The 23,448-nt window shown below is 52.1% G+C and overlaps 8 protein-coding genes across 8 annotated transcripts; 6 read left to right on the forward strand and 2 right to left on the reverse strand.

Moving 5' to 3' along the window:
• Positions 1-246: 246 nt before the first annotated feature.
• Positions 247-2,665, forward strand: EJ05DRAFT_480262 (PRP3-domain-containing protein). Its single transcript, XM_033744840.1, has one exon. The coding sequence runs from the start codon at positions 350-352 to the stop codon at positions 2,207-2,209; it is 1,860 nt and encodes a 619-aa protein (XP_033596255.1). The 5' UTR covers positions 247-349; the 3' UTR covers positions 2,210-2,665.
• Positions 2,298-2,875, forward strand: EJ05DRAFT_172135 (uncharacterized protein). The gene has a single exon (XM_033739523.1). It carries the CDS (start codon positions 2,453-2,455, stop codon positions 2,777-2,779), a length of 327 nt encoding a protein of 108 aa, XP_033596256.1. The 5' UTR covers positions 2,298-2,452; the 3' UTR covers positions 2,780-2,875.
• A 6,765-nt stretch (positions 2,876-9,640) lies between these two features.
• On the forward strand, positions 9,641-10,641 carry EJ05DRAFT_480266 (uncharacterized protein). The gene has a single exon (XM_033744841.1). The coding sequence runs from the start codon at positions 9,909-9,911 to the stop codon at positions 10,371-10,373; it is 465 nt and encodes a 154-aa protein (XP_033596257.1). The 5' UTR covers positions 9,641-9,908; the 3' UTR covers positions 10,374-10,641.
• A 1,362-nt stretch (positions 10,642-12,003) lies between these two features.
• EJ05DRAFT_504885 (uncharacterized protein) lies at positions 12,004-13,628 on the forward strand (the record flags this gene model as incomplete). The annotated part of the gene is made up of 2 exons (XM_033747630.1): positions 12,004-13,084; positions 13,150-13,628. The coding sequence occupies 2 exons, from the start codon at positions 12,004-12,006 to the stop codon at positions 13,626-13,628; spliced, it is 1,560 nt and encodes a 519-aa protein (XP_033596258.1).
• A 1,418-nt stretch (positions 13,629-15,046) lies between these two features.
• On the forward strand, positions 15,047-15,657 carry EJ05DRAFT_172283 (uncharacterized protein). Its single transcript, XM_033739524.1, has one exon. The coding sequence runs from the start codon at positions 15,155-15,157 to the stop codon at positions 15,470-15,472; it is 318 nt and encodes a 105-aa protein (XP_033596259.1). The 5' UTR covers positions 15,047-15,154; the 3' UTR covers positions 15,473-15,657.
• Positions 15,658-16,001: 344 nt separating this feature from the next.
• EJ05DRAFT_514736 (cytochrome P450) lies at positions 16,002-17,921 on the reverse strand (the record flags this gene model as incomplete). The annotated part of the gene is made up of 1 exon (XM_033748558.1): positions 16,002-17,921. The coding sequence occupies exon 1, from the start codon at positions 17,580-17,582 to the stop codon at positions 16,002-16,004; it is 1,581 nt and encodes a 526-aa protein (XP_033596260.1). The 5' UTR covers positions 17,583-17,921.
• A 618-nt stretch (positions 17,922-18,539) lies between these two features.
• On the reverse strand, positions 18,540-20,522 carry EJ05DRAFT_480268 (uncharacterized protein). Its single transcript, XM_033744842.1, has one exon. The coding sequence runs from the start codon at positions 20,196-20,198 to the stop codon at positions 19,005-19,007; it is 1,194 nt and encodes a 397-aa protein (XP_033596261.1). The 5' UTR covers positions 20,199-20,522; the 3' UTR covers positions 18,540-19,004.
• Positions 20,523-20,751: 229 nt separating this feature from the next.
• On the forward strand, positions 20,752-22,593 carry EJ05DRAFT_514738 (gamma-glutamyl phosphate reductase). Its single transcript, XM_033748559.1, has 2 exons — positions 20,752-21,426; positions 21,476-22,593. Exons 1-2 carry the CDS (start codon positions 20,964-20,966, stop codon positions 22,468-22,470), a joined length of 1,458 nt encoding a protein of 485 aa, XP_033596262.1. The 5' UTR covers positions 20,752-20,963; the 3' UTR covers positions 22,471-22,593.
• The last annotated feature ends 855 nt before the right edge of the window (positions 22,594-23,448 follow it).

Here is a 23,448-nt window from a genome sequence, read left to right on the forward strand (position 1 = left end):
CAGGTTGCGAAATATTCATTGCCCCCACTGGCTACCACCGAGGTAGGCTTGTCAATATTGGTGAAGCTCGAGCGAGGGAATTGTTCTACGTCAGTTACTTCTGCAACGTCTTTGGCGCAAAGCTCAGAATTGACTATCCCGGATGGCAAAAAAGTTGAGCTCGGACCATGGCAGAATTTTGGTGGGTCGAGCTAACGAAAAGGCGGTACTAATTAGGTTCAGGTAAGCACGTCACGTCACGTCGAACTGCTACAGACAACCTTTCACTCAGTCCAGGCTCGACTCGACTGCATCATCGCATCGATTCCAGTCCCAGACATTCGTCCAGACATCGGGCACGGTGACCATAATGCCTGAGAAGCGACATCTCGACGATGGGAGCGGGTTGGAGAACGACAACAAACGACCACGCTCAAACAACGCATCGCCTGCCCCAAATGGTGCTCCGAAAATGGACTTGACCGCGAAAATAGCAGAGGCCAGAGCAAGGGCAGCGCAAGTTGCAGCAAGGCATGGATCAAAGCAACGACCGCCTCCAAGTGGGCCACCAGTGCAGTCGCCCATCGAGATCGCGAGAGCTAAAGCTGCGGCGTTTAGCCAACGCACCTCGTCTGCTGCATCCAACGCTCATGAGACGCCAAAACCTACTCCAGGCGAGCTAGCAAGAGCTAAAGCTGAGGCTTTGAGGAAACGTAAGGCGCTGGAGCTGGCGAACCAGCCAAGCGAGAACTTGACAAAAAGAAGACAAGATGAAACCATTGCGCAGTATAGAGAAAGGATCGGAGGAGGACTAGGTATAGGACTGCACCCGGCCCTGCAGGATTCACCGGAGACAAAGGCGGAACCATTGAAGGAAGTGGAAAGATCGAAGACGAGTCGCCGACGCGAACCTTCTCCGAGGCGTCCTATGTCAGAGGACGTGGAAGCAAAGGACAATCCTTACCTGTCTAAAGATGTCGATGCTGAGACCGAGGGAGCTCGTTCTCGCCCAGCTCGTGCTTTGATCTTCAATCCCCACGGAAAGTTCATTGAGGAAGCTGCGAAAGAGCGACGCAGGAAGCAGCTGGAAGAAATGCGTGGCTTGTTGCAAGGCGTAGAGAAGGCACAGGAGCAATTAGGTCCGGAGAGAGCATTTGTCATTGAAGAACCTCCAGAGATCGAATGGTGGGACGAATCCTTCGTGAATGGCACAGACTACACAAATCTGGATGCGCCTGGCAAGCTGAAGCTTGATGGAGACGACAGTCTTATCACTATATACGTTCTGCACCCTGTACCAATTCAGCCGCCACAGGAAAAGAATGCCCCTCCTCCAAAACCACTATATCTCACAAAGAAGGAAATGGCCAAGAATCGCCGCACTCGCCGTAAGGCCGACCTTAAGGACGAACAAGCGAAGATCCGACTCGGGTTGGTCGAGCCACCACCACCAAAGGTGAAGAAGTCCAATCTTATGCGTGTTCTCGGCAACCAGGCGGTTCAAGATCCAACAGCTGTCGAAGCTCGTGTGAACCGCGAAATTGAAGAACGTCTCGCTAAGCACGAAGCGGCCAACGCTGACAGAGCTCTCACAAAGGAGGAGCGAGGCGAGAAACTGGTCAAGCGGCAGCTCGGAGATGCTGCCAAGGGTATTCATGTCGCTTTGTACCGCATCGGGAATCTCAGCTACGGCAAACATCGCTATCAGATAGACCAGAACGCTAAGCAGCAGGCGCTCACTGGAATTGGCATCATGACACCCAACATGAACATAGTCATCGTCGAGGGTGGCCAGCGTGCCCTTCAGCTATATCGCAAGCTCATGCAACGTCGTATCAAATGGCACGAGAATTTCAGTCGCCCAAAGAAGAACTCAGGCGAAGATGAGGAAGAGGATGAGGCAGAGGAAGGCCCGCCAGAATCTAAGCATGCCTTCATGTCACAATATGACGAGAATGGCGATCTGAAGGACAATTCGGAGAACAAGTGCATCCTGGTCTGGGAGGGTGAAGTCAAGGAGCGTTCGTTCAGGCAGTGGCGAGGCATGAGAGCCTGTGAAACTGAGCAAGAGGCCAAGGATCAGTTGTCGAAGTTCAAGATGGAGAACATGTGGAACTTGGCGAAGGCAGCGGACATGACCGAAGTCCAAACCATCTGGACTCATGATCCTACGCAGGCAAAGAAGCAGGAGGAAGACCAGCTCGATGCCGGACTAGACGACTACGAATGAGGTGAGCAGTGTTAACCACTAGCCAAATTGAATCAATTGTACCTAGCTGACAGCTAGGCTCCGATGTCATTTGAGGTCGAACTTTCGTCACTGGGGTAGGTAGGAAAAGGTCTAACATAGCGTCGGCGCTTGTAATTTTATAAGCATGAAAACGAAAAGGCGGGCTGACCCGACGACGGACCTCGTCGATTTGTACTCTACATAGCTATCACCTGCCATCGTTTGCCCACGTATAGGCACAATATGCTCTACCAGAGACCAATCCAGGCATATGTGTATATTCTGTCAATCGCACTGATGTCTTGTGTTCTCGACCTTAGTCCTTACAACACCTCCTTCCCAACCTTTGTTCGCCACTATAACGCTGAGATTTATGTTCATTCTTTGACTGGCCAAGTTTTGCTCTTCGCTTCCATTGCCACTTCTGCACGTCCAGGTCTCCATGCACGTATCACGAATCCCGAAATCCCATCACAAAGCCCCCCCCCCGAGCAACTCACGCCATTTTTCGATGCCACGACTCGAGTAACCCTGGTATCCTTAAAGATCTGTGGGCACGCGCTGACGTGAGGCTGCGACATAACTCATCAACCAGTCTGATCAGTCCCCATCATCATACAACCCCATACTCCGGGCAGACTCTACGGTACTGGCGGAAGAAATTCTGGCTATATTTCAGTCTGGACCAGGGAAAGGACTTTGTCAAAATCCACGTAGCACATCGGTAGAACGTCTCATTGGCAGTCATTTCGTTCTTGATATATTACTCCCTCAGGCTCATGTACCTAAGCGCTATCGTTTCGTATTCTCGTGTGGCATATTGCATAAGTCCTTCGATTGGCGCAGAGATGGCTCGAGTGATTGCGTTGTAGGAGTTGCAGGAGTCTAGAGGAAAAGTCCTGCCGGCATGCCACATCACAGCAACCAGCATTACACCCGCGGGGAACCAGTATGGTGGATGTGTCCAGTAAACGGACGCAGAGTCATCTGGCTATCTGTGTAGAAACTGCTTTGTTGTAAGCTTCCGTTCTTGGCGTGGGATTAATTTCTTGACGGCATGTCTTGACCCCTGACCGCGACTGTGTCGACAATGTGTCAAAACGTGGAGGTTGTGTCGGGTCCTTCCGAGGATAGAGGAATGCTCTGAATAATCAGGCTGTCGTAAAGTCGACCTGCATCGGGTCGCTCGCAACGATGTCTAATCTCGTGTCATGCGTTCTCGGGGACGGAAAATCTTGAAACTGAGCCGGTCACATCGACTCCACCTCAAAGTTTTCTGTTGATTAAGGAATCGTTTACGGAAGGTGATGATAGCTCTTATGGTGATCACTTCTTCGAAGACGCGGCATATGCTACTGTCTACTGGGATACGATTTACGAGCAAGCCAGGATGAGAGGCAACATCAACTTGCTTCACGGTATATATCGACAGTGAGCCAAGGAAGAAGCTATTCAGTATACTGCTCACGGAATGACAGCCTCAAAGACGGCACTCAATCTTTATTTCTAGATCTGATATCGATTGACACAGCATCAACCCATCGCCGATGCTCCGGTGCGTATCCCAGTAGTCGATAATTAATACATAGTATCAACTAATACTCGGCTCAACCGGCTGGCATTTGCATGATTTCAAAAGCCTCCGTCATTGACAGACTGTAATGAAGGACATCTCAGCCAATGCAGAACCATGAATCTTCCGGAGAATCCGGACCAATCTCTATTCTTGCTGCCTAGTTCCACAGCATTCTCATATTCCAGAAGTCGTGTCCTACCTAGCGTTTCTATTCGGTATATGTCTAAGTCTGTCTTGATCGGAATGTCTCACGCCTTGCCGTGGGATAGAGAGTGTGAGAAGGCGCAGTTTGATTCGTGTCTAAACATCGTGCTGTGTGCTTGAGCATTTCCTTGACACTGCCTACTGGACATGGGATTCTGTGTCAGGGATAAGGAATAGTAGCTATGTGTGTGCTTATGTGTCTGCGAGGGTATGTCTCGAGATGGTATGTCGATACGTCGAAAGAGCATGACAAGAAACGAAAAGAGTGACAGCACATGCCCATGCTTTCCATTCCTTACATTTCACGAACAACACAGCTGTACTATGTAGAGCTCCGCACGATTGGCCTTTCCCTCCACACAAGTCATACAACACTATCAAACATAATGTGTTAAAGCTCAGGTATATCCTCATTCAACACCTACCAGAATCTCCCTGATAGCTCCCACGTAATAATCTAAGCCAACGTACCTCAGCCTGACCTATTAGTCACACAGTCTATATTGAAAGCCCAAACACAGAGTCGTAATATTGCTTTCAACGAGATCGAGATAGTAGGTGCTCAATTGTAGGGAGACCGTGGATATACGGTCATTCAGGTATCCGTGGGGATTAAATGGCATGCTGCTCGGGAGTGAAATTGTAAAAGGAACTGGATGGATCGTCGTATGCTTCAGTGTCTGTGAGAGGCTCAGGGTGTGACGCACTTGGGATACATCAGTAATTGACATGCATGCATCATGGTCGCGCCTGGAAGATTGGTTGCCGTTTGGCAATTGTTGGGCAAAAGCCCTATCTTTGCTCAGCAACTATCACGAAGATGGTACGGTTTCCTTATTCCAGGGCGATAGTTCAACACACATCGGGCACACACTTCAACATTGAACACAATCGCTGTGGTTGATTTCTAGATTCGATGGACATAAAATCAAACCACAGAAGACCGTGATTAAGGCATCATAACATGAGTGTCTCTCTGTATATCACGAGCCGCGATAGCCGTTGTACGGCTGACCATTTGGAAGCTAGGCTATTCCTTCCTGTTTGAGCTTGAAGTCTCACGGTGGTCATGATGGGTGGGCGGGTCGGTGATCAGCAAGGAAACTAGAATTCGCAGGCAGCTCATGGCGAGCAGCGGAACGCCGTCTGATCAAGATGTTCAACAGACAAGGAGTACCGGCACGTTTCTATCGGTCTGTAAGGACTGCGTTGGCATCAAAAGAAAAAGCACCGATGCAACGTCGTGCAGATACCCGCCTCCATTGCCAACACGGCGGCTGTATGATGCAGGTGTATATGTATGAGCCAAAGGCAAAAAGGGTAACAACGCCGTGTTCGGAACGTTCGATGATCGGCCACAACAGCGCCGACGGGACAGCGATAATGGCTGCAGTAGCAGACGATCACGATACGTAGGGTAGGCATCTGAGCCTTGCGTGGGTAGTTGTGCCGATCAAGCAACTCTTGCACCGGTCGATCGTGTCATCAGAATCGCACGAGAAGGACAAGTTCTTGTACCAGGGTGTGTGTACACATAGTACGGTATGGGATGGTATATAGCAGGGTTTCTGCGCCGCTGTGGCTGGCTCGACCGCATGCCTGCTCCGTAGAAGATGAAAGCGCTGAAGGCTAATGCAACAGCGACAAGAGATCGTCGCGGCGCGTACCCTTGGGGAAATCCGAGAATGCTTGTCAAAACCGGTACTAGCACGGAGAGCAACCCGAGTTGGGCAGAGTGTGTTATACAGTTGACTGGTCTGGTCGGGTTCAAAGGAAACCTCCATCCCTCAGACTAGAGCCCTACTAGTCGGAAGTAAGGGGGCGCGAATGAACGACCAAACGCTGGATGCGAACTATCAGATTGCAGGATGGGGAATAGTCCCGCAAACAAATGGCGTCTACCGATTGCTGAAAGCAATTGTCGATACCCAAAGCGCCGACAGGCCGACGTTCTAGAATATAGATTCTTCTGGGCTAGTACAATGCGGAAGACGCGAAGGAACACTACCACACGTGCAGGCTTGACTTTCGCGTGGGATAGGTGATTGCGGCACAGCAGGTTCCTTTGTAAGTAATGGGAACAAATAGTCCAAGGACGACTTTCCGCATCAGGCATATGATGCTGAATCGACGACCGGTGCCATCTGTCACTGGCTGTGGCGCGCGACGCGGACCGCCTAATGTGGTTCGTGAGGCACATTGCACATTCAGGTATAGTGTTTGACACAGGTGACTGGAGAACGTGTTTCTGGTCGAGTCGAGCAGCAAGTATGGACAAGACAATTGCTTTTCAAGGCTTGTAGGTCATTGTCAGGCTACTTTACCCATTCTAGGGCTTAATCCCTCGTGTTATAGCAGTTGGGACGCAATGAATGCATAGTTTTTAGGGGCACTTTAGTATCCTGTAACAAACATGTTTAGTACATGTAGCAATGGTGCTTAAAAACCAATAATACTTCCACTGCATCCACGGGTCTGGTCCACGCTAAGCAGCCTCGCAGCTGTTAAACTATATCCAGTAGGTTGTTAGCCAATCTGAGTAGGACGCATGATCTATCTTTAGTATTGGTCTAGTAAGTCTACATGTCATAGCACGACTGTAAGCCTGATATATTACTTATACGGTACACAAATTAAAGTTCAGTTTCGTCGATTCGTCAGGTCTAAACAAGCCATACCAGGTTCAAGGATCAGACGGACCGTTTCATGCAGTAATGCCCACCTTCACGGAGATGAACGGTGGAATCGCCTGTCAATGCTGCCATGTTGAACTTCTTTGTCCCTGCACTTCAGCTGAGGTGAGAGCGAAGACGAGGCTCCGAAGGCTGTATACGAGGTGAAGACATGTTCCAAGTTTCTGACATGTATCGCGGATGAGTCTGTGTGTGCAGCCCCGGGCCGGAGAAGCACCGCAAATTAGCAGGGTTCTCGGGAGCCCAGATTGAAGAAAGCTCATTTGACCCGGCGCGTGAATTACTTATTTAGACTGGGAACTTTTCACCGGCACTAGAAGAGCGATGTGGGCCAGCTCGTACGAGATGTAGCCGAGTAGAGGCGAGCTCTAAGGAAACTTTTCATTCATAAATAGATTAGCAGTGGATGAATAGGGCCGTATGGGCAAGACGTGGGCGTGGTGGTGTATGTAATATATGTTGAAACAAACTGCATTCAACAACACGTGATTATAGCACACTAGGGAGCTGAACGATGCCGAATTGGGGATGTTGGCCCAACCTTATTAGCACCGTGCTCGTGCTTCAGCCACCGTGTACTAGCACACACAAGACCGTCGATGCCTTACACTCGACGAGCACACGTAAACACGATGGTATTATTTAAATGGCTAGTGAGAATTACAGCATTTCGAGTCTAGATTGAGGATGCAGAACCAAGAAGCAAAGCTAGCTTTGGGCGACTTGGTGGGCAAGACAAGAGTAGTGGGCAAGACAAGAGTAGTGGGCAAGACAAGAGTAGTGGGCAAGACAAGAGTAGTGGGCATCACTAGCAGCGGGATCAAACGGCTGTCAAGCCAACGCAGTGAGTAATGGGCGATGCACCGATGGTGGTGGCGAGTGCAGAGTACGAAGTGGAAAGCTTGGAACGTGGCGGCCATTTTGTAGAGCAATTGGGAAAGGCCCCACAGCCCAGCTAATTAGACAGTAGTGGACCATAACCAGGAGAGAAGCAAGGCGCTGGAATAGTAATTAGTCGAAAGAGGCAATGGAGAAGCAGTAGATGTGGCGGGGCGCAGAATTAGATGTGTTGACTGACTATTACGACTGTAGTAGACGCGCTTCGACATGCCACCGTGCGATTTTTCCAGCCTCTCCTACCCTTGTAGACTTCTGCTGGGCTACACATCTAAAAGATGCTTGCAAGGCTAGATGCAATGATCTGCAACGCGAGAAACGGCCGGGTGAGCCTAATCTTGGCACTTCTCACCGATACCGCATGTTTGGTTTGAGCTGTCTAGATTCTGGCGATAGAGGGCGTTGTATAGTCGTTCATCGTACCGTAGGGACACGCCGCAATTCCGCAGAGCAGAATAAGCAAAGTCATGTAAGCGTTTCAGGTGTCCTAGTCTGGACAAGGGCCGGCCTGTGATGTATGCTCACGGACGATCCGTCTCATTTCCCGAGTCCCAGCTATCTGTAATCTGCCAATCGATATGTATCCTTTCCCGGCTAGGTATCGATAGCAGTTCCGACGACAAACAAGCACGGAATGCTAAATCTTAAGCATATCAGCCGTGCATCCTGATCGCTGCAAGATGCAAGTGCCGCAGTATGTACTCTTGATGGCTCTGCCTTGGTCCGAGAGGAAACGACATTGTCTCGATCAAGCACCGCATTCTATTACATGCGGTTGTCGTGTCTCCTGTATCGGACGCGTGGTGACCACGATGGATGATATTGTAGGAATGATGCAGGTTAGCGGTCCACCACGTGCACCCATTGCCGTAAGAAAAAGCATATAGGTCACAAAGAGCAATAACCTCATGCATGCGTGTGCAACTTGAGCTGTGTGACTAGTAGTGATGTTATCCTTTGAGAAAACCACGCATAGCTCGAGAGCCCCCAGATACTGCATGCAAAGCCCAGGACGTGAAGCAGCGAATGATCGAACTCCGTTTACATTCACATCCTCGTTGTCGGTGAGCATGGCATGCCCAGAGCCAGGAGACTGTAGGTACCTAGCACGACTGGCATAAGCCTGCGAGATGGAATCTAATACAGTCTTGTGAAACCAGCACGACTCGTGTGATCTCCATTCATGATCCAGTCGATGACCCGAGTGACAGAGACGAATCCATGCTGCAGAGTTACAAACTTCTTTGTCCGAGAGACGGCAGACTTGGGAGGGTCAAAGAAGTTGGGAACGAATCAGATTCAAGTGATTGGGGCCGCCATGCCTGCCACGGTTTCATATAAATGGCACGCGTGCCCAATCCGGTAAGGTCAAATGCTCGCTTGCTCTCCACAACGTCGAATCGCAGACGAAAAAGCCTCCATTCCTTTTCCACTCCCTCCTTTCACACTCCACAGCAATCACCTGGCAACTAACTCACTTGTGTGTTTTTGTTATTGCTGCCATCAGCCTAATACTGTCACGAAATCTATTCCGACCTGGCTTCAGTGCGATCAAGCAGCCGTGCGGCGTTGGTACGTACCTCGGTGATTGCGCAACCAGAAGCCCCCCTCTCACCCTAAGAGGTCTAAGAGGGAACCTGTACTGTGTACCATTATATGATACACTGCAGCATCAGGCATCGCCTTCAGCCTTGTCCTCGTCGGAGCAATTCATTTTCTAATACACTTTCCATGGTACCGTTTAGCACCTCCCTACGCGGACCTTTTCACCTTTTAGGCATCATGGCAGGCCTCCCAGCTCCATGCTGACCCGTCCAAGAAAGAGTCCCAGAGTTCTGACATGTTTGTCACACAACTGTCGGCATATTGCTTGTAGACGTTCGGACGGCGCGATACTCTCAGAGACTTACTTGGCAGCAATGTCACTTTCTGGCCGACCCACTGCAGTGGGCACTAGACAGTGGACACCAGGGAGGGCCTTTATGTAACGTTTAGTCATGTCTGTCTGGAACGCAGCACTTGAGCCTCCCGCTCATGCCGCCATTCCTTTTAGTGGAACCCCCTCAGACGATGTAGCTCCAACCTAGAAATAGGCCGATGGCTTGGAGGAGGAGGCCGTGGCACTACTAGCCACAGACCTCCAATTGATTCATCGTTGCGGGACCTTGACTGCAAAATAGATGGCTTATAGCTCTGTGACGGTCTGAGTTCCATCAGCTACGAGCTCCGTCAGCTGAGTCGCTGGTGATACCGCGCTTAGGTTCCCAAACTGCCACAGCGATGCTCAGTACGAGTCTCTCTAGTCTGCGTGAACGCGAATCGGCGGGAAATGGCAGTCATCTCGGACTTGTTTCGAGTTAAACATCCCAAGATTGTGAAAGCTCATTTTAACTCATGGCTGCATCGGGATTGTGGGCTCATTAAGTCTGACAGCTGGCATGCCCCTTCATTTCGACCTTTTTCCAGCAACATCCACTTCAAACACTTGCAACAGGGGCATGGCAATCGAGAAACTCTCCCTTCTCCAACTGCGGCAAGGCTTGCGCTGGTGCGTCGCATCACAGCTGCTAGAGCATCAAAGGTCCCGTCCAAGCCGCATCTCGCTAACTCCCGAGCGTTGGCGAATTGCTTTACCTATCTTGGCCAATTGGCCATCTTCCCCTCGTGTTGCAGGATTGTGCGGTTCGTAATGCGGTCTCGGCAGTCCCATCAGGGCGTCTCGTTGGATCTGTCTTTTCATGCATCGCTGCACCACGAGGTGCTGGACCTATTGAAGCACAAGCAACAACCTTAGCACCCGCTGCCATGGTTATAGCAAATTCAGAATATGCATGCCACGATTCATCTCATCAGCCAAGGTTGGAGCAATGACGGCGAGCTTTCTAGCCATTACACCATGTACTCCATCACTTCTCGTCAGTCCTCTCCGTAGTGGATATCATAGCAGAGTACATGGTCTACTGGTCACGATGACCTTGGTCGGATTGCTGGAGCTGGACACCGCGTCCCATCAACCGGCGGCATACAGAACAGCTCGACAGCCAGTACTACTAGTATTCAAAGGGGTGTTGCCAACATTCTTGCTGGAGAGAATACACTGTCTCTATCTCTGTGATATGCAGCCCTGTTCCAGGAACGATGAGGACTATCTCAGGCAGTAGATGTGGTAATAGCAGTACCGCAGCTGCTATAGTGTCTGTGTGTCTGTTGGAAGTTTACCTTACCCCTCCTCCACCCAATCCCCCCCCCCCCCCCCCCCCCAGTCCGTTCCATATCCAAGTTTGATGTACCTCCTCCTCTATTACCTCTGTACTCCCCACTCCGCCTCCGCCGTCAGCATGCTTTTATTTTCCCAGCGCCCAAGAAGCTATGGGCATTCTGCAGCCAGATTTGCAGGATGGGACCCTTGAATGTCAAGCCGTGCTATCTGTCTAACACAATTAGCTCGTGTGTCTACGCGCCTCTTTTCCCTTAGGCTCGAACCAGGGGCGCAGGCGCAGTACAGGTCCACCCCTTCTCGCCGTCCGCCAGCAAGCAAGATGAAGCAGAGCGGCAAGCCGTTGACGATGGATGCTATCCCATTCCTTCACCTATGCCTTATTGATGACCTTGGAAGAAGCGTTCGCGCCACGAGTCGCCTCACTGGCCACTGACAGGGCATCCTTCATGCTCTATACTTGGGGTCCTTTCTGGTCCGTCCGACTCCTTAGCGGACATTCAGCTCTCGAAGTGAGCGAGCAAGTCCTTTCATATCCTGTTTTCGCTCGCATTCTTCCCTTCTGGCCTCTCTAATTATCCTAAGCGATATCCCCCTTCCAGACAGGTGCCCCTTCATAAGCACACTTCGTGCCTCAGTGCTGCCTCGCTTAGGTTCGGACTCTTCCTACGTCCTGCTTGATTCTGCTGTCGTCGTCTCCCTCCCATATTAACCTCGCTTCGGGTATACATGTGTTTCCTCAAACGGTCTCACTTTGCCATTCCCGTTCCTCATCAACGCCTTCCGGCTTCCTGATTCGCCGCGTCCCAGCTGCAGCCGTTGCGCTTGAACTGGCTCGGACAAGCAACCCACGAACAGCTGCTGGAACTGGTACTGAGCCTGGTGCCCAGCCACGCGTAGAGAAGACTGGGCGAGATCGTCGTTGCAGCAAGTGGCCTGTTACCCAGACACCACCTCTGTTGGTAGCCGCGTACTCCCGACGAATCACAGTCTCTACGCACGAATACCCGCAAGCTTCTAGTACGCCTCAGGGTAAACCGTTTCTATGCTTCAGGCCACTAGGTACGCTGCTCCCAAAAGCTTCGGTCTTAAAGTGTGTCCCTCCCGTCTCTCTTGCTGTCGTCACCTGTTTTGACTTCACTTTCAAGTACACTTTCATGTACACTTTCCATGTCGACCTTTTTACCCTTCATATCAGCCATTCCTGATGTTGCTCACACTCCAGAAGCCAGCTAAAGCCGATTTCGAATACAAGCATCCTCATGAGTACTCACCACCACTACCTTACTCTTCAAGATTCTCTCCAAAGCCGGCTGGCGGAATCCTCAGGCCGCTCTCTGTCAGTGCCCGGAGAGAATCACCTACCAGTATGAGTAATCCTCACCGAGGGCTGCCTCCCCCAGCAGCCATGCAATTAGCAGATCCAGGGCGAGGACCACCACCAATGCAATTAGCAGACCCAGGACGCGGGCCACCACCGCCACCACCACCATCAATGCCTCAGTCACTAGGATCGATGCCTGCTCCACCACCGCAATGGCAAGGTGCTGAGGAGCCAATGAAGAACTGGCTGGCTGCCAAGGCCGAAGAGGAAAAGCGGAAGCAAGAAGAAGAGAAGACGAAGCAAGAGCGGTTGAGGTTAGAGCAGCGGCAGATCGAACAGCAGATGTTACGCGATTCATTCCAAGGTGGCGTTCCTCCGCACATGGTGCCCGTTATCTTCGCAGGCATTGGTGGTGGCAATCTGGCGAACATGAGTATGGAGTGGCTCCAGCAATACATGTCTCAGGTGCAAGGCACCGTACAGCCACAGCAAGTATCTCAGGGACAGATGTCACCAGATGCGCGAAGAGAGCCACCCAGACTGCTCAATCCACCCCCTCATGGAAGTGTGTATGGTTCACAGCAGAGTTTGCCCATGGCGCCAGGCGTACAGGGCCAACCGCTTTCTGCAGTACCACCACCCCACGGAGGTTTTGCACAATCAACGTACGCCCGTGGCAGCCAGTCGCCGCAAACACGAACACGAGCATCGACCATATCGGGAGGCCAAACAGGAACGCTACATTCAGCTCCGAGAGCACCCACGCAGTCCTCCCTGCCACGACTTACGACCAACGAAATGCAAGTCCAGCAACCGCCTCCGTCGAGCATGCATCAGCAGCAGCATCCACCGCAGCAACCGCCGCAGGAGCAGACCTCTTCGCCATCCATCTACTTTCACCACTGGGTGCCCCCTACGTCGCAGCCGTCTTCGAGCAGTCGAGACCCGCCTGCCACCCCTTCAGGTAAAAGATAGCCATTTTGCGATTAATGACTGCATGCATCAGATTTTAATACGTCGCTGCTCCAGATCACACGACGTCCCCGAAAAAGAGAAAGGCTCAGGGCCCTCACCCCTTTGTTCCTCCACCGACTTCCGCCCCTCAATATACCTCGCCGCCTTTCTCGCATGACTCTTCGTCAGCGTCGACTCCTGCTCGCAGAGGCCACGTCCGAACTCGCAGCGACACCTCGACTCGTGCACTTGAAGCTGTTCGACCGCGCAGCCGTCACGGGATGCACCCAGTCTACGGTTACGCAGAAGCGGAACGAGGTGGTAGTCGTGTTCCTGAACGCTACGAAAGCCGTCCTGCCCCTGAACGCTATGAAAGTCGTCCTGGTCCTGAGCGCTTGGACGAGAGTCCTGCTCGTAGAGAGAGCGGGAATAGAGAGGCTAGAGACAGCAGAGAGGGGTACAGAGCATCACACACGTCGACTCCTGTGCGAGCTGGATATCCGCCGCCGCCGCCAACAACGACCAGGTCTCCGAAGCGAGAGGAGACTCAGTGAATGTGATTTGATGATCCATGATGTCAAGTTTAGTAAGGAAAACAGGCCTCATAGGCGACTGGTCTCAAAGTTTGAAGCTCATCTTTCCAATTTCATCCTCTCGCCGCAAGAGCATCAACGAAATTTGGCCTTGAAACGGCACGACAATAGCTACTTCTGATTCGAACGTGCAACGCGAAACGTTGGACCGGGGTTCAATCTGATACAGTCAGCACGCCTCTAAGCGCTGGTCGAGAAGTGCCTCACCATAATAATCAAAGCTGCGACACGAGCTACATGATTCGTTAATCCCGGCTTCTTGGGAAGCGGTGCGTAGACTCGTGTCTTCTAGGATGCTTGATGGGCCGTCAATCTCCAGAGACGCAAAGGCCAATTGAAGCCCCTTTCCTTTCGGGACAACGGGATTAGTAGGTCATGGTCCAGTCTGTCCTTCTCGAGATGCACCACTTGGTGCTTTCATTGCATGTATTTCACACCTTGATTGGCAGCGGCCCATCCTTTCGGCCGACCTGCTGTTGTACAAACAAGAAATATCTTTCGACGCGGACCTTTTCAATCAACCATTACGCAGCGCGGAACCCCCTCCATTCCGGCATGCCTCTTCTCTGCGTGTCCGTGTCGAAGACACGCAAAGAAGTCGCTACGGATCTACGCACCCAATTGCAGCAGAGCATTCCGTTTCGAGCTTTAGCTTCTCACTTGGCTAGCCGGCGCGCGTCCTCGGCCGTAGCGCCACCAAGACTTCGTTGCATGATATTATTATTCTTCTTCTGCTTCCACCCGAACCTGCATTCAAAAAAACGGCGTTTTCTTTTCCCTCTTGCTATTTTGCTCTCTTTCGACTCTCTCGCGTCGAGGGATCACGTCGACCCGATCAGCTAGCACGTTTGTACATTATCGAGGTTTTGCATTGCATTGGGCTTTAGGGCGTTGGGTGCATAGTTTGTTGGGGGGGATCAGAGCAAAACAAACGATAGCCCCTTCCCGCCAAAACCGACGAAATAAAAAAATTACTAAATATCATATACCCGTCCCACGCACTTCGGAGTTGTAACCTCCGATACGATGCTTCATGGCTGACGGGCGCTTCTTGGGGAAGAAGTGTTTTCTTTCTTTGTCTACCGGCTGGGGGTTGGTATGTGTATGTGTGTATGTGTGTATGTGTGTATGTGTGTGTGTGCATGTGTATATACAGCAGATGACCTTTGACTTTGGAGCGTAGGCTGGGGAAGGGGAGGTGTTGGGACGATCGGTCTGTCCAGGCATTCCCATGGATTCCATGGAAAGCGGGCATTGGGGCAGATTGGTGATTGGGAGACGCGAAGGAGATGAGGTGTGAAGTCGAATGAAATCAAATGAAATCAAATGAAATCAAATGAAATCAAATGAAATCAAATGAAATTGAAACCGCTCCCCTGCTCTTGATTGCCTGCTTGCCTGGCTGGCTGGCTGGGTACTTAGTATGTACGTAGGTTGGATACGTATATGAGTGACTGTACTTGCATGTATGTGTCCCTCGTTCGTAGATGGGTATAGTACTAGAATATCCACACACGGCTAGATACAAAAGGTTGAATACATACACACAATGTTCCGCCCACGCCACGAAAGTCCAGTCTGCGCTAAGAAGAAGAAGAAGAAGAACAAGAAAAAAAAAGAAATGTATATGCATGTCACCCATGTCACGCACGCATATTCTCGACATCAAAACACAACGGAAACAAAAAAACGAAAGAACGCAAGAACGAAAGAACGAAAGAACGAAAGAACGAAAGAACGAAAGAACGAAAGAACGAAAGAACGCAAGAACGAAAGAACGAAAGAACGCAAGAACGAAGAAGTAAGAAGTGACTTGTAAGTTAAGTTAAGTTAAGTGTATGTAGACAGACTTATTTCCCATTTTTCCGTTTTTCTGTTATTTTTTTTTTGGTTGGGAGGAGGGAGGGTGTTTCGAAAAACTGCTATTGACTGATTGACTGACTAGTTGTGCTGCCCTACGATATCCTACGATATCCTACGATATCCTACGATATCCTACGATATCCTACGATATCCTACTCTATCCTACCTACCACCAGACTCTTCTTTTCTTCTCTTCTTTTTTTTTTGGGATTCGTCATTTACGTGGTAGTGTGTATGGCTGGAAGAGTGGGATTTCTATCCATCCGAGAAAAAGGACCTGCTGGATAAAATATCCTGGGGGAGTATATATGTATGATTTGTGCCAAAAGAAAGACACCCTATACGCCGCCACCGCTCCTGCCCGCACAAAGACAAGCCAATATCCAGTCTCCCGTTCCCGTTCCCGTTCCTGACAGACACTCAAACCAGGCATCTCTCACTCACCCACCCACCCACCCACCCACTCTCTCCCTAGCCGCTCTTCTCCCCCACCCCCTCCCCGTCCCCATCCCCCTCCCCCTCCCACAGCCCAACCTGAATCCCGCCCTCAGGCTGCAACACAATCTCCGCCTTCAACTTCGGCACACCCGTACCCAGATTCTGCACGCGCTGGACGCGCTGCAAAATGCGCACAACCGTGTATCCCATCTCCGTGAGTGCAAACTGCTGACCGATACAGATGCGCGGGCCGCCGTTAAAGGGGATATACGACCAGCTCTTCGGGGTCCACTTGGCCCAGCGGTCGGGGGAGAAGGATTCAGGGGGTGCGAAATCGGGGGAGGTAGGCGGGTAGATGTCTGGGCGGCGCTGCATGACGAGGGTGCTGTAGCCGACGGGGGTGCCTGCGAGGACGCCGATGGGGGAGGTACCTGTGGGCCCGCCGCCGGAGGGCAAGGTGGTGTCCTTGAGGGCGACGCGGACGTTGTAGGGCACGACGGGGTAGAGGCGGAGGGTTTCGTTGAGGGTGTACTGGAGGTATTTCATGGATTTGAGGTTCGCGTAGGTGGGTGTGGCGGAGAAGCCGACGACGTCTTTGATTTCGGCGCGCAGTTTGGCGACGGTGGCGGGGCTGTTGGAGAGCTCGTAGAAGAGCCAGGAGAGGGTGCAGGCGGTGGTGTCGCGGCCGGCGAGCAGGACGGCGATGAGCTGGTCGCGGAGCACTTTGCGGTCGCGCGTGTGGCCGGCGAGGGCGTGGAGGAAGGTGTAGCCGTCGTCGGATTTGCCCTTTTCTTCGATTTCCTGGGGGGAGAGGCGGAGGGTGCGTTCGATGAAGGGGTTGACGAATTCGTTGAGGGTGCGGAGGTGCTCGTTGTAGGCCTTGCGCGGCATCATCCAGTTGATGGGGCCCATGCGGGAGATGAGCGACTGGATGCGCTGGACTTCGGCAAAGGCGGTGGAGAAGCGGGTTTGGGCGTTGTCGAGCGAGTCGACGCTGTGGCCGAGGAGGAAGTCGGTGGCGGCGTCGAGGGTGAAGCGGAAGAAGAGGTCTGCAATGTCGATTTTCTGGCCCTGGCCGCCGAGGTGGGGGAGGAGGGCTTGGAAGTGTTTCTCGAAGACGTGGATGTCGCTGAGCCGGTCTTTGACGAATTGCGGACGGATGAGCTGGCGGCTCTGGTGCCACTGGCCGTGGTCGGTGGTAAAGATGGAGTCCCCGAGGAACGGATGCCATTCTTCGTTGAACGTCTTGCCCTTCCCATAGTCGCTGAATTGAGTGGCGAGGATAGCCTTGACGTTGTCCGGGTCCGCAGTGAGGATCACACGTTGGCCGGCAGCGTTTGCTTCGACGGTCCATGGGTTCTTCGGGTTGCCATACTCGCGCATGATGCGGTTCCACATGGCCAGGTTCTCATGCTTGATGGCATGGCGCACACCCTGGACGACAAAGTCGAGAGAAAAGGGGAAGTAGGAGACGCGTCGGGGCGCCTGGAAGCCTAGCTGTCTGATGCGATATCTGGCGTAGACTTGAGACAGATGACGAGCAAGGACGAGGGCGACGACGACAAGCAGCCAGAGCGGTGCCTTGGAGAGGTATTCGTAGATGGAATTGGCCATCTTGATAGTCGTGGAGGCGTTGAGGCGTCGAGGAGAGAGTTGAAGAGACTTATGAAGGCATCCGGCTGTAGCAGAGGAGAGGTCCGTGAGGTCGAGGTGAGGTCGAGGTATCTCTCAAGTAGCGGTAGATGATAATGATGATGGTGTTGTTACGGCACCAGAACAAGCCTGACGTCAAGCCGATGCTCTTTATCCCTCCTTCACACCGAGTCGTGACCTGTGAGTTGTTGTAGTTGTAGTCGGGGTCGGGTGAACTGACACAGCCGCTGGGTGGAAGTGAGTCCATCATCCTGAACTCCTCCTCTGTTGCTCCTCACCACAATCCTGGAACAAACAAACCCTCGTTTTGACATGTGCTCGAGTGTCCAAGCCCAAACAGTGCAGTGCAGACGCCATGTCGTTCGCGACGCTAACCGCTTCGGGCACAACGTGGGGACGCCACCAATTGCCCAAAACCCGTGTGCTCGGACCATTCATGAGAGTTGTTATTCACTCCACTATTGACACTGTGGACCCCTATCGCATACCGCTCTTACAAAACCGCACAAGTCATCTCGCTAATACACTGGCCTCCACTGACTTGACTCGACACAACCACACTCAGCACCCGGAGAAGACGAAACATAATATTCCCGCTTCCGACACCCACGTGCTCATCCGGCTTTTGAGCATTGCAGAACGGGTGGAGTATCTCGCTAGCACGTCTTGGCCAAACAGGGGGCATCTGGATCGCTATATAGACCTCCACCTTCATCTGATTGCTCACTTCCGAGGTTGCGACGGCGGGCGACACCCCCCTCGTCTAGTAAGCTGTCCGGAGCAGAGTCCGAACTATGAGCCTACCTGTGTTGTACGTCAAACTCGCTTGCGTCTGTTTCGACGACACTAGTCGCTCTGATTAGGCCTCGTGGCATGTGAAACGTGGTCACTGGTAAATGATGATGATGAGGACGACGAGTCATGTTCATTCGAGCAGCTACTGGATACTTTCGAGATCAATATCATTATTTCTATCAATTCTGGTCGCATTACACATAATTGGCACAATGCCGTAACATCAATACCCAAACACGCGCGTCAGTGTACCCAGCGACGACTTCCCAACGCCCTCTTTCCAAAACGCCAAACGCTAATGCAAGATGCGACCTCCCAATGCCACCCCTGGATGCCGCTCAAAGGACGAATGCGAGGGCTAAGATAGATAAAAGGGATGCCACTGTCGTGAGACGTGGCTCGCTGAATACAGATGCAGCACCGGTATACGGATCCGGTGAAGGCTGAGGTGTTGTATTGGGCTGGTGCTGCTGAATCGTGCCAGCAGCGCCGTAGAAACCCGCAGGCGCCGTGGTTTGCGGCAGCCTTGGCCCGGGGGTGATGGTATATACAGTCGTGAATCCGCGGTCGTCGAACCCGGTCGAGAGCTCAACACCATCGACTGCTGACGGCGAGGGCACTGACGAGGAACACGGTGTAGACTCTGCCGGAGGAGGCGTGGACTAGGACGAATGTTAGGATGGACAGGTAGGGCAGAAACCACGCTAGTCTCTTACTCACTGGTGCGGAGCTGGGAGGAACAACCTTGCCCGAGTCCGACACAGTCCAACCACTGGGCAAGCCTGGGTAATTCGCATACGTCGGGCTAGCAGTGCTGAGTGTCGTCGCCTCGGGGACCCACGGGTAGACGGAGGGGCGGATGTAGGTTGAAGAGTCGTCGCTGTGCGTGCCGTCAAACGGCACCGGTTGTCCGGAGCTCGTCGACGTGACGGTTGGCGGGTTCTCTTCGACCTCAGACGAGCCGCCAGAGTTGATGGTGCCACCGACGGCCTCGATCGATTGCCATGTGCCGGTGGAATCCTTGTAGCGGTACTGAGTGCCGGTCGAGTAGTCGGTCACTTTCATGCTACCGACTTGCATCGTATAGGGACCTTGCGAGTAATCGATGGGGCCGCGTGCCCATTCGACGGTCCCAGGGGCGTTGTTGGATGGGTCACCGCCAGCCCAGGCGCCGACTTTGATCTGCATGGGCGTCTGAGGATATTGGCCGTTTGCGTCGTTTGGTGAGAGCGCTCGAACGGTGACGCCGTCGATTTGCCAGACAATCTGGTTCGGAGTCCAGTCGATGGTGTAGGTCTTGAATCTGGCCTGGTTGTCTGGGTCGGCGTGGAAGGCACCACGGTTGAAAGTCGTTGTTTGTCCCTTTCCAAAGTAGTTGGTCTGCACTTGGCCGGCATCTGCGCCGAGCCATTCCCAGTCGATCTCATCCAAGGTGTCCGACTGAAGAACGAAGCTGCTGACCATGCCAGCGCCGGGCGCCGCCTTGATCGAGACCTCGACTTTGCCGAACATGATGTACCATTTCGACGTCAGCTGAGGCGAATCTCCTGATTTGGCCACAGTAAACGAGACTCCATCTGAGCCGTAGGTTGGGTTGCCTTGAGGCGTAAAGCTGTCGGAGGCTGATTTGAAATCGATATTGACCGTCTTCCCCAAGGCAGAGTCTGCTGGGCAATCCGATCGGGATATGGGGTTACAGTTCGAGTATGTTTGTGCGAGCGATGGTGCCACGAGCAGGGCGACAGAGGCCAGATACCTCGCGGCCGGGGAGGTGTAACGCATAACGAGATAGATGGCGGGTGAGGAGAGATGGTAATACGTGAGGTTGGTGACTTGGTAGTGATGAGATGGCGTAGAACCCGAGTCGTTGTCACTCTCGGAGGACAGACGATGGAGATGTAATTGTCCGGTGAATGGCAGGTAAGACGGAAGCTGGGAGCAGAAGGCACAAGAACCTTTAAGAGGTAGGTTGGAGTACACCAGCCATCCCCAGCCATCAAGAATGAAGACGACGTCAGCGCAAGAATGAAACCAGCGGATAGAAATATATGTAGTTCTAGAATTCTACTGGACCGGGCATGTTTGCACTGATAGCGCTACGTGGCCGTGCTGGGCCTGTAACAAACAAAGTGAAGTGGCTGGAAAGGGAATGTTGTTATTGTGTGGCTGGTCGGCGTGTCGGCAACGGGCTTCCCGGCGCTAAACCAGCCACTGGACCCTGCACCCCAGCCACCTGTTCGAGCAGCCTCAACACATGTTGACAGCCCTATGGCCAATCCGTACTGTAAACCTGTAAATCTGCACCCAACGATCTTTGCAGGACTAAATGTGGAGACAGCAAGCATGACTTTTTCCAATACTGCATGTTGTCAAGCTTTGCATCTTCACATTTCCATGTCTAGACTCACATGTATAGATGGTCTCGGCCGTGTCACCCCGCCGTGGCTTGTGTTCGGCTATGACTCAGGCATCAATTTTCACTTCACAGGTTGCTAGCTATCAAGAGAACTCTAGAACTAATCCTGCACCCATTGACTGTCATCTACCATGTCGTTGACCAATGCCACTCCTCTCGAAGTCGCGCGTGCTGCGCGTCTGGGTTCGCGACAACTGGCTGTGCTTCCGGTGCAAGCCCGTAATGATGCATTGACAGCCATCCACGACGCTCTGGCCGCTGGCAAGGATGACATCCTCGCTGCAAATCATCGTGACCTTACTGCAGCGACCAAGGCTGCAGAAGGTGGTCAGTTGAGCCAAAGTCTGGTCAAGAGACTAGATCTGGGCAAGAAGGGCAAGTTTGAGGACATGCTACAGGGCATCCTTGACGTTCGAGGTCTTGAGGATCCGAATGGCAAGGTCCAACAGAAGCTGCTACTCGATGATGGGCTTATACTCGAGCGCAAGTCCTGTCCTATTGGTGTGCTGCTTATTATCTTTGAGGCTCGTCCGGAGGTCATTGCAAATATTGCTTCTCTGGCCATCAAGTCTGGAAATGCAGCCATCTTGAAAGGTTGGTCTATGTATTGCGAGAAATAGACACTTCTGTTGACTTTATGCAGGCGGCAAGGAATCTACAGAGTCATTCAAAACCATCTCGAGTCTCATATCTAACGCGCTGGCCAAGACGCAAGTGCCACAAGATTGCCTTCAATTAGTACAGACGCATGATGTCATTGGTGAACTATTAAAGCTCGATCAATACATAGATCTGGTCATTCCTCGCGGCGGCAATAAACTAGTCGTCACTATTAAGAATAGCACTTCTATACCGGTGCTTGGCCACGCTGATGGACTATGCTCCATCTATGTTCGACACGATAGTCCTGTCGACGTCGCCGTCAAGGTCATTGTAGATTCCAAGACAAGCTATCCGGCTGCCTGCAACGCAGTAGAGACTCTGCTGGTCGATGCAGATGCTCTAGAAACAACACTTCCCAAAGTCGCAGAGGCCCTTCTTGCCGAAGGTGTTTCACTCCGTTGTGATGGCCAGTCCAAGACAGCTCTTACTTCCAAACTCGATCAGCACAATGCGGCCATGATACAAGATGCCACAGAGGAAGACTTCCGAACAGAGTTCCTCGACCTAACACTCGCAGTCAAGACGATACCAGCGACTTCAAACGCCGGAGAAGCACTGGACTTGGCAATTGCTCATATAAACGAACACTCGTCCCACCACACCGATGCCATCTTGACTCAATCAGAAAGCATGGCGCGACGCTTCCAGGCGGGAGTCGACAGTTCGTCCGTGTACTGGAATGCAAGCACGCGGTTTGCCGATGGCCAGAGATACGGCTTCGGCACGGAAGTTGGCATCAGCACAAACAAGATTCACTCTCGAGGGCCTGTCGGTCTGGACGGTCTGATGATATACAAATGGCTGATTGATGGCACTGGCCAAGTGACCAAGGACTACGGATCTGGTGGTACGCGGCAATTCAAGCATCAGCAGATTCCCGTGGGGCACGAGGTGGCAGAAGGCATGGCCCGCAACGCCGAGGAATTGGAATTGTTGAAGAACTTCCGAGCGCAGGGACCGAACGGACATTCATAATGCGTTGTCATAATTGTAGCAGCAGCTCGTGGTCGTTTATTGCAGAAAAGCATAATGCGGAATCGAGTCAGTGTTTACTAATTAATACCTTATAATACCCGGACGGATAAGCTAAGACTACCGTTGTGCCAATGCCAAAAGTAAAACTGTGCCATTATTTGCGTCGTCGACGATGTCTTCAGACGCAGTCAATCCCCAACTATCCATTCCATTGCAAATCAACAGCCCGTGCCAATTCGAGTCTAGGCTTAAGCTGACGTGGCGAGCTCTCAGTCCGTCTCGAATGCCTCTAAAAACGGGCCTCATCAGATACTAATTGCACGTGCACGCACGAGTTCACGATACGAACCAGCCGCCAGTCGCAGCGAAGACGTGATCGTGATCGTAAAAAACCCCGGATTTTCTTACCCCGGACAGAGTTTGCAGAATGATTCGTCTTCGAGCGGCTCATCAGGGGGGGAGAGGGGGGACGTGGCGAACGGAAAAGCTTACTCATAGCGTGCCACCACAAACCAATCACCAGACAACGAATGAGGCATTTATAGTAACAGAGAGGAGGCAAAGGTAAAATTTGCAGTCAGCTGGACGTTGGATGAGAGGGAAATTGGCATGAATTAGCTATTGCTTACCTAAAAACGAGGTGCAGATGCGGAGCTGGACGCGCTTGTAGCCGTTTGACAGGGCTCCAGGCCTTCTTCTAGGTTGGGGAGCTTAGGCGAGACTAAGTTAATAACTGGAGATGATTAGATTGGTGAGAGGGTGAGTGAGTGAGAGAATTGCTGGTCAGCCTCAAGCATCCAACAAAAAACTCTGTCTCTACTAGTGTGCCAGGAACGGCGACAAAGCGGGTCAACGGCAACGAGTTCACGATGCTTGGGCGCTGTGGAGCGGACAACAAGGTCCGCAGTAGTCAATGTCAATGATGATGATACCATCAAGTCAAGTATTGATGAATTGGTGCCCGCGACGTTTGAACCG

Source organism: Pseudovirgaria hyperparasitica (genome assembly GCF_010093815.1).
Source record: "Pseudovirgaria hyperparasitica strain CBS 121739 unplaced genomic scaffold EJ05scaffold_19, whole genome shotgun sequence".
Lineage (NCBI taxonomy): Eukaryota > Fungi > Ascomycota > Dothideomycetes > Acrospermales > Acrospermaceae > Pseudovirgaria > Pseudovirgaria hyperparasitica.

Coding starts and splice junctions, on each gene's coding strand:
- EJ05DRAFT_480262 (XM_033744840.1), top strand. CDS start 350: ATGCCTGAGAAGCGACATCTCGACGATGGGAGCGGGTTGGAGAACGAC.
- EJ05DRAFT_172135 (XM_033739523.1), top strand. CDS start 2,453: ATGCTCTACCAGAGACCAATCCAGGCATATGTGTATATTCTGTCAATC.
- EJ05DRAFT_480266 (XM_033744841.1), top strand. CDS start 9,909: ATGGCAGTCATCTCGGACTTGTTTCGAGTTAAACATCCCAAGATTGTG.
- EJ05DRAFT_172283 (XM_033739524.1), top strand. CDS start 15,155: ATGGGTATAGTACTAGAATATCCACACACGGCTAGATACAAAAGGTTG.
- EJ05DRAFT_480268 (XM_033744842.1), bottom strand. CDS start 20,198: ATGCGTTACACCTCCCCGGCCGCGAGGTATCTGGCCTCTGTCGCCCTG.
- EJ05DRAFT_514738 (XM_033748559.1), top strand. CDS start 20,964: ATGTCGTTGACCAATGCCACTCCTCTCGAAGTCGCGCGTGCTGCGCGT. Junction 21,427..21,475: donor AAATGCAGCCATCTTGAAAG/GTTGGTCTATGT, acceptor GACTTTATGCAG/GCGGCAAGGAATCTACAGAG.